Source organism: Gobius niger, assembly GCF_951799975.1.
Source record: "Gobius niger genome assembly, chromosome: 22".
In the NCBI taxonomy this organism is placed as follows: Eukaryota; Metazoa; Chordata; class Actinopteri; order Gobiiformes; family Gobiidae; genus Gobius; species Gobius niger.
In genome coordinates this window covers 20,264,573-20,277,575 of record NC_136873.1, presented here as the reverse complement: position 1 = coordinate 20,277,575, position 13,003 = coordinate 20,264,573, and the positions used below count along the sequence as shown (strand labels likewise).

Here is a 13,003-nt window from a genome sequence, read left to right as displayed (position 1 = left end):
GACTCCACCAGTGTCCAGAAGATTCTACCTTAAAGGAATAGGCCACCGTTTTTACATACTGAGATATGCTCTTACCTCACTTTAGACGTGTTAATATATCCCCGTCTGGTCTTTGTCCGTGCGCTCTGTCACACAAACGGAGCACATACGCAGCCTCTCCCACATGTCATATAGCTCCAAAAAAGCTCACGATAGAAGCTACCAAGCTCTTCCACGAGTTCCCTATTTAAATAAAGTTACGTGAAGTGATTTCATGCGAAGTATATTTACCCAGAAATGTAACATGTCGATTTTATAAGCAGATAAAAAGGGGTACTATATTGTGAGGCGTAATGATACGAGGAGTAAAACGTCCGCGCAGTAACTCCTAAAGACTTCCCCGCTCACTTCCGTCAATAACCTTTATGAAAACACTTCACGTAACTTTATTTAAATAGGGAACACGTGGAAGAGCTTGGTAGCTTCTATCGTGAGCTTTTTTGGAGCTATGTGACATGTGGGAGAGGCTGCGTATGTGTGAGCGCACGGACAAAGACCAGACGGGGATATATTAACACGTCTAAAGTGAGGTAAGAGCATATCTTAGTATGTAAAAACGGTGGCCTATTCCTTTAAACTGGCCATTGCTCCAAAATAAATTACATTATAATTTATTATTATGTCTAAAGAAAATAATTTTGACTGGCAAACCGATCGCACTATTTGTAAACATTAAATATGTGAAGCAGACACGCTCTTATTCCACACGGCGTGCTCACAGTGAGGACGTGGTGATAAATCGACCTAGAACAAGTCTGCTGCTAAAAACTGTGGAAGAAGCTGCCTGTGAGCTTGAGGGATTCATCCAATTTACACGTTTTCAAAAATACACTCAAATCTTTGGTATGGTTTAAGTAATTATATCATGTACTACTCTTTGAAGTCAGGGGAGAATGTGCCTGCCAGATGAATGATTCCTGTGTTAGTTATTTAGCGAGGTTTAGCGAGGTTTAGCGTGTTGAGCGGTTGAACACGTGTGAGTAGTTTTCCAAAACTCACGCACCATCAGCTTCATCGTCCACTTTACAAACAACTGAACTGAGGTCCTCTTGCCTTAAAGTCGCTGCATCTGCCGCGGACCGCGAAGAGAATAACCCGAGCAAAACCCCCAAAACACGATGCAGTCAGTCCGTCCAACGGAATGTGGCGCGGATAATGCCGAAATATAGGCTATATATAGTTTTACGGAAACTGAGACGAGGGTCAGCTTTTATAGTTTGGCCCCGGGACGCATATTGAATAGGCCCGACCTAGTATTTTTATTGCGTTGGTTTATCTCACAGGCAGAATTTGGTATGTCCCTGCGGCTTGTCCTTCCACACTTTTTCCTTCCACTTAACTCTCTATGAATGTGCTCTGAACCAGCACTTTGAGAACAACTTCTTTTGCTCTGACCTTTTGAGGCTTTGGTCAATGATGGTTTTCTGCACAGCTGTCAGGTCAGCAGTCTGAACCAGACTGAGAGACCATTTCAAGTCTCAGGGACCCTTTGCAGGTGTTTTGGATTCATCAGCTTTGAGCCGATTATATCGTCCTTTTTCACAATGTTCTAATCTTATGAGATTTTGAATTTGTGTTTTTTACGAGCTGTGAGCCACAATCAGCAAAATCATAACAAGGCTTGACATGTGTCACTTTGCATGCTTTGAGCCTGTATCATATATTAGTTTCACATTTTAAGGTGTGTTACAGAGATAAATGAACTTTTTCACGATATTCTAATGGACTATATGCACAGTTTCCCCACGTGACGTCTTCCTGAAGTTATGAATTTTTAAAGAAAAGGAAAGAGTTCCACACGTGTCCAGCAGAGGGCACTGACATAATAAGAGCTCAGCATATGAACAACACATTATATAGCCACGTGGTCTGCCCGAGGGCGGCTGTGGCTTCAATAACAGCTTACCACCATGGAGTGTGGAGTGAATGAATAATGACTACTATGTAGTACTTTGAGGAACTTGTGACACAGGCTTGTAAAGTGCAATATAAGTAGAAGCCGTTTCTATTAATGAAGCTACAGTTAAGTTAGGGCTTATTATTATTAATTTATTGGAAACATGTTCTCTATGAGGCCTATATGTGGCCCGCGAGCCGCCGTGGGAGCTGAATTCCATGCAATATAAAGAATTGATAAACCGGTAATCCTCTTCAAACCAAAGCTATGAAGACTCTTCACTGGAAAAAGAATGACCATTTTAATGGAACAAGTACAATTTCTCTTAATTCAAATTATTTTGTATCCTTTTAAGTGAAAAATAAATATTTTTAAAATATAAAAGTTAATTTGTTTCAAGTGGGATTTCTGTTTGCATTAGCATTTTTATCTCATCTTAGATTAGTTCAAACCGACTCAAATTCAACATAAAAAACCTTAATTCAAGTGATTTTAAGTCATTTGTCTCATTTAAGACGGTCCTTTTATTCCCAATGTTGTTGCTTTAAACTTTTTTAAATGCTGCAGAGTACTGTTTTTGTGTTTCTGTTTCTCTAATAAACAAAAACTATGAAGAAAAAACATTGAGTATTCTCTTAATTTATTGAAAAAGGAATAGTCCATTTAAGTGCTGCTGGTTTCATGAGGTAAATGTGGAGCTGTCCAGCATCTTCACGCCCTCTAGCGCCCCCTCCTGAGCGTTCATCTTCAGCATGTCCAGCTCCAGAGGGTGGAGCCTCCCCGTGACCACCAACGAATGGAGCGGCTCGCCCAGGTCACATGACGCCAGCTCACGCAGAGGAGCCGCGCAAATCATCTGGTCATCAGAGCCAAGCCTGGCCACGCCCACACACACCGTCTCCTCCGTCATACCTGAGAGAACATCACTGTCATACCTGAGAGAACATCACTGTCATACCCTCATCACTGTCATACCTGAGAGAACATCACTGTCATACCCTCATCACTGTCATACCTGAGAGAACATCACTGTCATACCCTCATCACTGTCATACCCTCATCCTCTAATAACTGCGAGAAAAAGTAAAAGTCAAGAAATTAGGAAATAAAAAAAAAATATATATATATATATATATGGGGAAAACATTGGGATAAAAAAGGGGAAAAGGAAGAAAATATTTGTAAAGATTTTGATTTAATCTTTTTTTTGGTAGAAATAATTGGGAAAAGATGGGTGGGAACAAAAAAAGATGCAAGGTGTTTTTTTCTTCCCCAGTTTTTGTCAACAGCCCTAGTCACGCCCTCTCAGGTTAGAACACCACTGTCATACCTAGCTCCTCCCCCTCGTCTCTTCTTCTCTGGATGATCTGCAGCAGCTGATCGGCCGCCTGCGACACCGTCATGAACCGCGGAGGCTCAAAGATCTTCTTCCCCCTGAAACACAAGACAATAATAATAAACAGGAGAAACGTCCACGTCACTGAGGAGGGTAGCGCCCCCTGTGGGTGGAACATCTAACTATGAAAATGTTTTGGTTTATTTGTCAAATATGTCAGATACTTTATCCCTTACTCGGGTTTGACATTAAGCTGTGTAAAAATGTTTTTCTGAAATAGCTGTCTCGATTAATTATTTTGATTTTGTAGCTGAAAATATACCATAAATGCTCTAATATAGGCCGGGGCCTTTATTTACTCAAGGGCATCTAGGACCAGGCCTTTATTGGAACCAGGCCACAATTAGAGACAGGCCTTTATTTCTATTTGAGCAAAACGGACGACCAGGAAAATGAAGAAAAACGAGATTCGTGTCCATTTGCACCTAAAATATTAGGTTCATTTATTAATTAAAATTTCAAACCCTCTCCCAGCGGCTGGAACATTGACGCCTTTTATTTTGTCGGGACAACAGGAAGTGTTTCGTTGCTGTTAGCGGAGCTTTGACATCAATGTCACTGCAGGTTTCTGTTTCGTTTTTACCGCGGACCGGATTATTTGTTGTTATCTTGTGTAAAGGCAAGTTTAGACGGAGCGTTTGTGTTTGTGATCGATCATGAGACTGACCCGAGAGAAGACGAGACGCTCGTGCTGATGGGAGGAGTTATTTTGAGGCGTGGGACTGACCTGCACACGGAGCAGCTGGACGTGCTTTGAAGACGTGATGGAGACTTTATTAAAACCCTGGAGGGTCACACGACATTTGTTGTTTGCCCTGTTTCCAAATATCGTCACAGGAGGTTTGAAAAGTGGCTAAATCTGTGTCAAAGTTACGCTGGGATCAGCTCCTCCGCAGTGTCCCCCATCGGCCCGGGTTCCCGTTTGTTACTTCCTGCACGTGAGTTTTCATTTACACCAGTATGAGACAAATTCCTAACATGGGGAATATTTCTACTGTTATAGTTTCTAATAAAAGCCCCGGCCTGTTTTAGAGACCGGCTTTAATTTGCCTCCGCCAGCCGCGAACCCGGCCTCTGTCAGAGACCCGGCCTCTGTCAGAGACCCGGCCTCTGTCAGAGACCCGGCCTCTAATGGAATACAGGCCAGTATTAGAGAATTTAAGGTAGGTCATTGTGACAAAATGGTAGGGAAACATGTATCACCAATGGTAAAAGAGGAGAATGTGGACAAGGTTTTATTTCATCTAAGATCAGACCAAACCTACTCAAACTTCAGATTTAATCTCAAGTACAGTTATGTTATTTCTTCCTTCAAATGATGATTCTTTTCCCAGTGTTTGTCTTGTGTCCCCATAACATATGTCTCTATTTTTTTTCTCTCTTCACCTGCTGCGTCTCGCCATAAGCGTGACTCTTAAAATGCTTCCATCTCCGCAAAGGAAACAAACCAAGCTTTTAGTCATTAGGAATTCATCGAGCCGTAGTTTGGATTTACTGTAACACAAACACGTCACGTTTCCGATCAGCCTGAGCCTGTTAATCCTGCCTCATCATTCAGCCCAGGCAGGAATAAGAACGCCTCATGTTGATCTGGGCTGGACACAAACCTTACAGCGTGTGGTGTTCCAGTGCAGTCTGCTCCTGTTTAAGTGCGGCTCACCTCAAAACCTCACTGAGCGCGCTCCCAATCACTGCGGTGACATCATCGTGACATCACCGCCACCAAAAAACAGCTAAAAAAATAAAACAAGCCTCACCTCATCATGTTCTCGATGGACTGCTCCTTCACCTTTATGTCTGTCACAGAAAACAAAGGTCAGAGAAATGTGGATCCTTTTAAGGTCTTTAGTTTGTCCTGGTTTAGGAGCTTGAACTGGTTTAAAAGAATAGGCCACCGTTTTTACATACTGAGATATGTTCTTACCTTAGCTTTGACGAGTTCTTTAGGACCTGTCTGATCTTCCTCAGTGCCTTCAGTCATGTAAACACAGCGCAGACGGCGTTAGCATTTAGCCTCTCGCCGAGGTTAGCATTTAGCTCTCTCTAGCATTTATGGTGACGTGAAGTAATAATACCAGGAGTAGTTCGAAATCCGCGCAGTAATATCTTCACTTTACTGCGCGGATGCCAAACTACTCCTGGTATTATTACGCCTTACAATATAGTTCCCCTTTTATCCGCTTAGAAAATCCACATTGTTTAATTGTGTGTAATTATACTTTGTAGTGGAACACTTCACGTAACCATATTTAAATAGGGAAAACGTGGAAGAGCTTGGTAGCTTCTATCTTGACCTGTTTTGGAGCTATAGAGGAGAGAGGGAGAGGCTAAATGCTAACGCCGTCTGCGCTGTGTTTACGTGACTGAAGATCAGACAGGTCCTAAAGAACTCGTCTAAGCTTAGGTAAGAACATATCTCAGTATGGAAAAACGGTGGCCTATTCCTTTAAGGTTTCTGCATTTTATTAAGACAAGAGAAATGGATGAACATTAAATACATTTAGACATTAACATTTGAAATTTTTCCTGTAGATTCCTGACATGAAGGAAAAATTACACGTTTTCTCTCATTTAAAAGGAACAGGCCACCGTTCTTCCATACTGAGACATGTTCTTACCTGAGCTTAGGCGAGTTGATGGTACCTGTCTGGTCTTTACGCGCAAAACACCACAGATGTTGGTAGCATTTAGCCTCTCTCTCAAACGGAGTGAAGTTAGAAGCGAAAAAGCACTTCCAAGTTTTCCCTGTTTAAATACAGTTAGGTGAAAAGTTCCAAGATCCAAGGATAGTTACACAAAAATAAACATGTGGATTTTCTAAGCAGATAAAAAGGGGTGCTATATTGTAAGGCTTCACTCCTATAGTCTGCGCGGAGAGAGGAGCAGAGGCTAAATGCTAACAACATCTTTGGTCTTTTTGCGTGACTGAGCGCATGCACATAGACCAGACAGGTACACATCAACTCGTCTAAGCTCAGGCAAGAACATATCTCAGGATGGAGAAACGGTGGCCTGTTCCTTTAAAGTCATCGTCAGTAATGTTGCAAAATGAGGAGAGAGAAAGAGACAGATTTCAAAAGTGAAAACCAAGCCCTGTCCTCCTGATTGGACCTAGGGTGGTCAGTAACGCAATCCATTTTTTTTAAAACTTACTAACATTTTCATATAAGTAATGAAACTACTTCCGGCCAGGCTTTATTTTGTTTACAAATGATTTACCAAGACTTGTTCAGAGGGGATTTTGGATCGTGTTTAGTTTTTGAATAAAATCTTTAAAGATGTGGCCTTATTTTCTGGAGTGGACATTTAAAAATCTTAAAACATATAAACCTGTAAAGTGTGGAGTCTGTAGGAGCGACTAAAGGAAAATGTCCCTAAAGTTTTGCTACAAGAACGCATTTGCGTGTATATATTTGCCTTTTTAGCCACTGCTGTCTCCTTCAAAGGAAATGACCATATTTGGATAAGCATAATCATAAGCATAATACAGCATAATCCAACATGTCAGCATTTGTGAATGAATAAGCGTGGGAAACTGGTTATTTCTCCGGCTCGCTAGGAGAGAAAAACACCAGGGTTCAGTTAGCTATCCTATCACTGTGCTAATACAGCCTCTGACTTCCTGGTTCACGCTATATTTAGACGGGTTTATTTGGTCGGGTTTTTCTTTCACAAATAACTACAAGAAAACAGTTTGATTACCACAGTTACCACAGTTTAAAACAGTGAAGTGCTCCCACCCTGCTGTGCTCTCTGATTCTTGGGTTTGTTTGAGGGACTTCTGGGTAAAACCGTGAAAGAGCGGCTCGGTCATGGACGTCACATCACTCGCTCCTTTGGCAGTGAGACGGTCCAAACATGCTCAGAATCAGCACAACTCCCAAGAATTCATTTTTGTCAAAGACACTGCAGCCATTTTCCAGTGTAGATCTGACCTGCTTTGTCCCTTTGACACTCGTCCATTAATCTGATTAGACTCATTTTAGTGATTTTTCTAAAAGCTCATAGAGATGTTTTTGCACCTGAGCCACTATGATTTACAGTCAGCGACGGATGTGACGAGATTTTAGCATTTTACAGAGTAAAATACATAGGATATTACAAAATATGATTTAAAATATATCTGAGAGGGTTTTTCAACGGTATTGTTTAATTGAAATGAAGGTGATGCGGGTGGGGTCATTAAGTGAACCAGCCCGGTCCTGGTTCAGTCCTGGTCTGGGGTGTTGGTGCTGGTTCAGTCCCGGTTCAGTCCTAGTGTTGGTCCTGGTTCAGTCCTGGTTCAGTCCTAGTGTTGGTCCTGGGGTGTTGGTCCTGGTTCAGTCCTGGTTCAGTCCTAGTGTTGGTCCTGGGGTGTTGGTCCTGGTTCAGTCCTGGTTCAGTCCTAGTGTTGGTCCTGGGGTGTTGGTCCTGGTTCAGTCCTAGTGTTGGTCCTGGGGTGTTGGTCCTGGGGTGTTGGTCCTGGTTCAGTCCTGGTTCAGTCCTAGTGTTGGTCCTGGGGTGTTGGTCCTGGTTCAGTCCTGGTTCAGTCCTAGTGTTGGTCCTGGGGTGTTGGTCCTGGTTCAGTCCTGGTTCAGTCCTAGTGTTGGTCCTGGGGTGTTGGTCCTGGGGTGTTGGTCCTGGTTCAGTCCTGGTTCAGTCCTAGTGTTGGTCCTGGGGTATTGGTCCTGCGGTGTTGGTCCTGGGGTGTTGGTCCTGGTTCAGTCCTAGTGTTGGTCCTGGGGTGTTGGTCCTGGGGTGTTGGTCCTGGTTCAGTCCTAGTGTTGGTCCTGGGGTGTTGGTGCTGGTTCAGTCCTGGTTCAGTCCTAGTGTTGGTCCTGGAGTGTTGGTCCTGGTTCAGTCCTGGTTCAATCCTAGTGTTGGTCCTGGGGTGTTGGTCCTGGTTCCGTCCTAGTGTTGGTCCTGGGGTGTTGGTCCTGGGGTGTTGGTGCTGGTTCAGTCCTAGTGTTGGTCCTGGAGTGTTGGTCCTGGTTCAGTCCTGGTTCAGTCCTAGTGTTGGTCCTGGGGTGTTGGTCCTGGTTCAGTCCTGGTTCAGTCCTAGTGTTGGTCCTGGGGTGTTGGTCCTGGTTCAATCTGGGGGCTGCTCTGGGACCTGGTTTATGGTCTCCAGTCCCTGAGGTCTGTGTCTATAGAGACTCGTTTAAAGTGAGAGTGAATGGGACGCAGTGATTGATGGAGGTCTGAGCGCTGCAAAAACACACACAGCAGGAGGCAGTAAACGCAGCACTGGGAGGCCTTCAGGGTCAATGGGAAGACGGGGAACAATGAGGTCTACAAAAAACCCTGAGCAAAAACAGGACTACATCAGGAAAATGACTGTTTTAAAGACCAACTAAAGATGAGACGCTGCGTGAAAACAATGTTGACATTTTTAACTAGCATCCTCCTTAACATCTTAGTTTTATTGTGAAATTTAGAAATATAAACCAAAAACAAAGTTTTATTTACGGGTTTTTGTCAACTCGTGTCTTCGGATTTGTCGTGAAATCACTAAAGGTTTGCCACATTTTGCTGACTTCATTCACAAAAACATGGTATTTTCTGGAAATCCCTCGTCCCGTTGTCATGACGATGTAATAGCACAGTGGTTAGCGCTCGTGCTTCACACCCAGAAGGTCCCGCGTTTGATTCCCAAGTGGACGGGGCCTTTCTGTGTGGAGTCTGCATGTTCTCCCCGGTGTGTAATTATCGGATTTTGTCATTTGAAATAATCGTCAGAAGGATTCCCTGATTCTGTGAGCCTTTGAGAAGTTCATGAGGTTTTAGGACAAATTTCAACCACTTCTAACTCGAGGAATCAATAAAAGATCATCAGCTGTTTATTTGGAGCTAATTTAGACTCAACCCCAGAGTGTTTGTGGATAAAAGACGAATGCGAGGTCAGAAACACGTGTCGTCTGTGAATCCTGCTCCTATTGTCCCAGTTATTGCTGTAATCAGACTAATGCCCACATGACAAACGAGGCCTTCACTGTCCCGCGCTCGCCTCGTTCATTTGGATTTCAGCCACGCAGCTGAGGCCTGAGCGCTCCCTCGGGGTCAGGACTGAGGGGGCAGGGGGGACCAAGATGACATCCTAAAGGAGGACACTTTTCATGAGTCGCATTTCCTTTGGGCTTGTGCTTTTGGATTTGACACAGTTGACCACGATATTTCAATGACCCACCGAGAGGCATGTGGAGGTGGATTCAGTATTACGGACATTTTTCTGTCAAACATGGTACTATTTATTCAGAGAAAGCACACCATGCAAGTGGAGTGCCTCAGGGCTCAATTTTAGGCCCACTTACATTTACACATTTACATTATATTTGAAGCCTTTGGGATCAATCTTTGAGAAACATAATGTTGCTTTCCACTGCTTTGCTGACGACGTCCAAGTATATCTGCCTCTCAACACAAAAACTGATCACTTTGGAACATTGCGGAAATGTCTCAAAGAAGTAAGGACTGGATGGCACTGAACTTTTAAAATTTAAGGCGAGACACTGCAGGTGAATAGGGAAAAATAAATAAATGTAGAGATATCAATTTGAAACTTTTGCTGAACATCACAGATATAAATATGAGAAAAAAATGTATTGCACTTTTTCTGTCATTTTATGTTTTCACAAAAAAATAAGGCATTTTGAGCTTTAAATTGCCAAAATTCCCAATATTTTGGGCAACGAAAAAAAAAAAAAAAAAGGCTAGGAATTAGATATTAAAAAATCCCTCTGAAAAAACCTTCTAAATCTTGTTGTGTCTCAGCCTGTAAAGTTTGGAGTCTGTGGGAGCTTCTATAAGGGCTCAGGCTCTGCCCGAGTGCGGCTTCTCTCATTCAGAGAAAACCAGCCCTGAAGTTTTGTAGCGAGTGCGCATGCTCGGCCCGTTCTTCCACTTTTCCGCTCCAGCGTCTCGTAGGAGGAAAAACACCATATTTGGGTGAAAGCGTCATCACGGGGCCCCTTAGCAGGACACGTGGATGTCAAATCTGTCAATATTTATGAATGAAAACCCGCGGGAAAGACGGCGTTTCTACTTCCTGGTTACCTCCACCTCGCAGACAAAACATCATAAAATAAACATCATCATTTTTATATCTGACATGAAAACTAAGATGTGAAGGGAGGAAAATAGATACAAATCTCCACTTCGACCACTGTGTGAAACATCAATACTTTCACCTAAAGTGTCTCGCCTTAAATGACAAAAAGACTGAAATTGTTGTATTTGTCCCAGCGCTAAAATATCTTCTTATTGTCGTCAGTTGAACGTTTATTCGTATCCCTGTATATCAGTTGAACATCATAATAATAATAATTTGGGAGGGCATCTGGCTCACCGAGCAGGCAGAGCGTGTGCAGTCCCATGGCTCTGTTTTTGCAGATTTTGTCGAAGTAACTCTCAGGTTTCCACGTCTCGGTCCAAAACACGAAGGACACGGTTTCTCCAAAGTTATACAGCTGCAGACACAGAGAAGATCATGGTCACACATCACACCATTTTGTCTGAATGTCCAGAGAAAAAAAACAGTGCACTCAAATACCTCCCGATGCATTCTGAGAAGTAGTAAAGTAGTAAACAGTGATGGGTTAATATAGGCCATGTTGTGCGGCAGTTTATAGTTTATTGGTTTATTTGGTCGGGACAGTGCAAGTTAATGAATGGGCTCATTTCCATCCGTCGTCCCCCATGTGCACTCTCAAACACACTCTCATTCATCCTGGCCTATTGTACATGTTTTTAGTGGCAGGGGAAACCTACACAGACACAGATTTTTGGATAAGAACCATAATAACTAATTTAATGCATTTTGTTTGGTGTTGACGATATTACTTCAGTTATTTAGGAATTGATCTGACATCGCAGGATAAATGGAGCTAAACTAAATCAATTTTGCAATAGAAATGTGTTAAAGTCGTGGGTAAAAGTCTCAATGGGAGGACCACTTATTCAGAGCATTCGTCAACATTAAGACTCCTATTTGACCTCTACAAATGCAAATTGGAGCTTATTATTTGCATTTCCTCAATTTAAACTTCATGTTCAAGAAACACAAAGGGCGACCTGGGCGTTACCTGCACCCGCTCCGCTCGCCCCAGACCAGACCACCAAGGCCAGACCTGGGAAAACACCGGCCCGGTTCAGTCCTGATCGAGCCCTGGTTCGGTCCTGGTTCAGTCCTGGTTCAGTCCTGGTTCAGGCCTGGTTCAGTCCTAGTTCAGTCCTGGTTCAGTCCTGATCGAGCCCTGGTTCAGCCCTGGTTCAGTCCTGATCGAGCCCTGGTTCAGTCCTGATCGAGCCCTGGTTCAGTCCTGGTTCAGTCCTGGGTCAGTCCTGGTTCAGTCCTGGGTCAGTCCTGGTTCAGTCCTGGTTCAGTCCTGATTGAGCCCTGGTTCAGTCCTGGTTCAGTCCTGGGTCAGTCCTGGTTCAGTCCTGGTTCAGTCCTGGGTCAGTCCTGGTTCAGTCCTGGGTCGGTCCTGGTTCAGTCCTGGGTCAGTCCTGGTTCAGTCCTGGTTCAGTCCTGGTTCAGTCCTGGTTCAGTCCTGATTGAGCCCTGGTTCAGTCCTGGGTCAGTCCTGGTTCAGTCCTGGGTCAGTCCTGGTTCAGTCCTGGGTCAGTCCTGGTTCAGTCCTGGTTCAGTCCTGGTTCAGTCCTGGTTCAGTCCTGATTGAGTCCTGGTTCAGCCCTGGTTCAGCCCTGGTTCAGCCCTGGTTCAGTCCTGATTGAGTCCTGGTTCAGTCCTGGTTCAGTCCTGATTGAGTCCTGGTTCAGTCCTGGTTCAGTCCTGGTTCAGTCCTGGTTCAGTCCTGGTTCAGTCCTGGTTCAGCCCTGGTTCAGCCCTGGTTCAGTCCTGATTGAGTCCTGGTTCAGTCCTGGTTCAGTCCTGGTTCAGTCCTGGTTCAGTCCTGGTTCAGTCCTGGTTCAGTCCTGGTTCAGTCCTGGTTCAGTCCTGATTGAGCCCTGGTTCAGTCCTGGGTCAGTCCTGGTTCAGTCCTGGGTCAGTCCTGGTTCAGTCCTGGGTCAGTCCTGGTTCAGTCCTGGTTTAGTCCTGGTTCAGTCCTGGTTCAGTCCTGATTGAGCCCTGGTTCAGTCCTGGGTCAGTCCTGGTTCAGTCCTGGGTCAGTCCTGGTTCAGTCCTGGTTCAGTCCTGGTTCAGTCCTGGTTCAGTCCTGGTTCAGTCCTGGTTCAGTCCTGGTTCAGTCCTGGTTCAGTCCTGGTTCAGTCCTGGTTCAGCCCTGGTTCAGCCCTGGTTCAGCCCTGGTTCAGTCCTGGTTCAGCCCTGGTTCAGTCCTGGTTCAGTCCTGGTTCAGTCCTGGTTCAGCCCTGGTTCAGTCCTGGTTCAGTCCTGGTTCAGTCCTGGTTCAGCCCTGGTTCAGCCCTGGTTCAGTCCTGGTTCAGCCCTGGTTCAGCCCTGGTTCAGCCCTGGTTCAGTCCTGGTTCAGTCCTGGTTCAGCCCTGGTTCAGCCCTGGTTCAGCCCTGGTTCAGTCCTGGTTCAGTCCTGGTTCAGTCCTGGTTCAGTCCTGGTTCAGTCCTGGTTCAGTCCTGGTTCAGTCCTGGTTCAGTCCTGGTTCAGCCCTGGTTCAGCCCTGGTTCAGTCCTGGTTCAGCCCTGGTTCAGTCCTGGTTCAGTCCTGGTTCAGCCCTGGTTCAGTCCCGGTTCAGCCCTGGTTCAGTCCTGGTTCAGT

The 13,003-nt window shown here is 44.7% G+C and overlaps 1 protein-coding gene across 3 annotated transcripts in view; it reads right to left on the bottom strand.

The window, feature by feature from the left end:
* Positions 1 to 13,003, bottom strand: part of dph5 (diphthamide biosynthesis 5) — a 68,687-nt gene that overhangs the window by 45,335 nt on the left and 10,349 nt on the right. For 2 of the 3 annotated variants that reach the window (XM_079580977.1, XM_079580976.1), the window contains exons 4-6: positions 10,657 to 10,777; positions 5,090 to 5,129; positions 3,267 to 3,370 (exon numbers count right to left, since the gene is read on the bottom strand). In XM_079580977.1, coding sequence (XP_079437103.1) covers positions 3,267 to 3,370; positions 5,090 to 5,129; positions 10,657 to 10,777 — 265 coding nt within the window. Of the gene's footprint in view, positions 1 to 2,587; positions 2,849 to 3,266; positions 3,371 to 5,089; positions 5,130 to 10,656; positions 10,778 to 13,003 lie in introns of those variants that run through there. The other variant, XM_079580975.1, reaches the window with a different exon arrangement.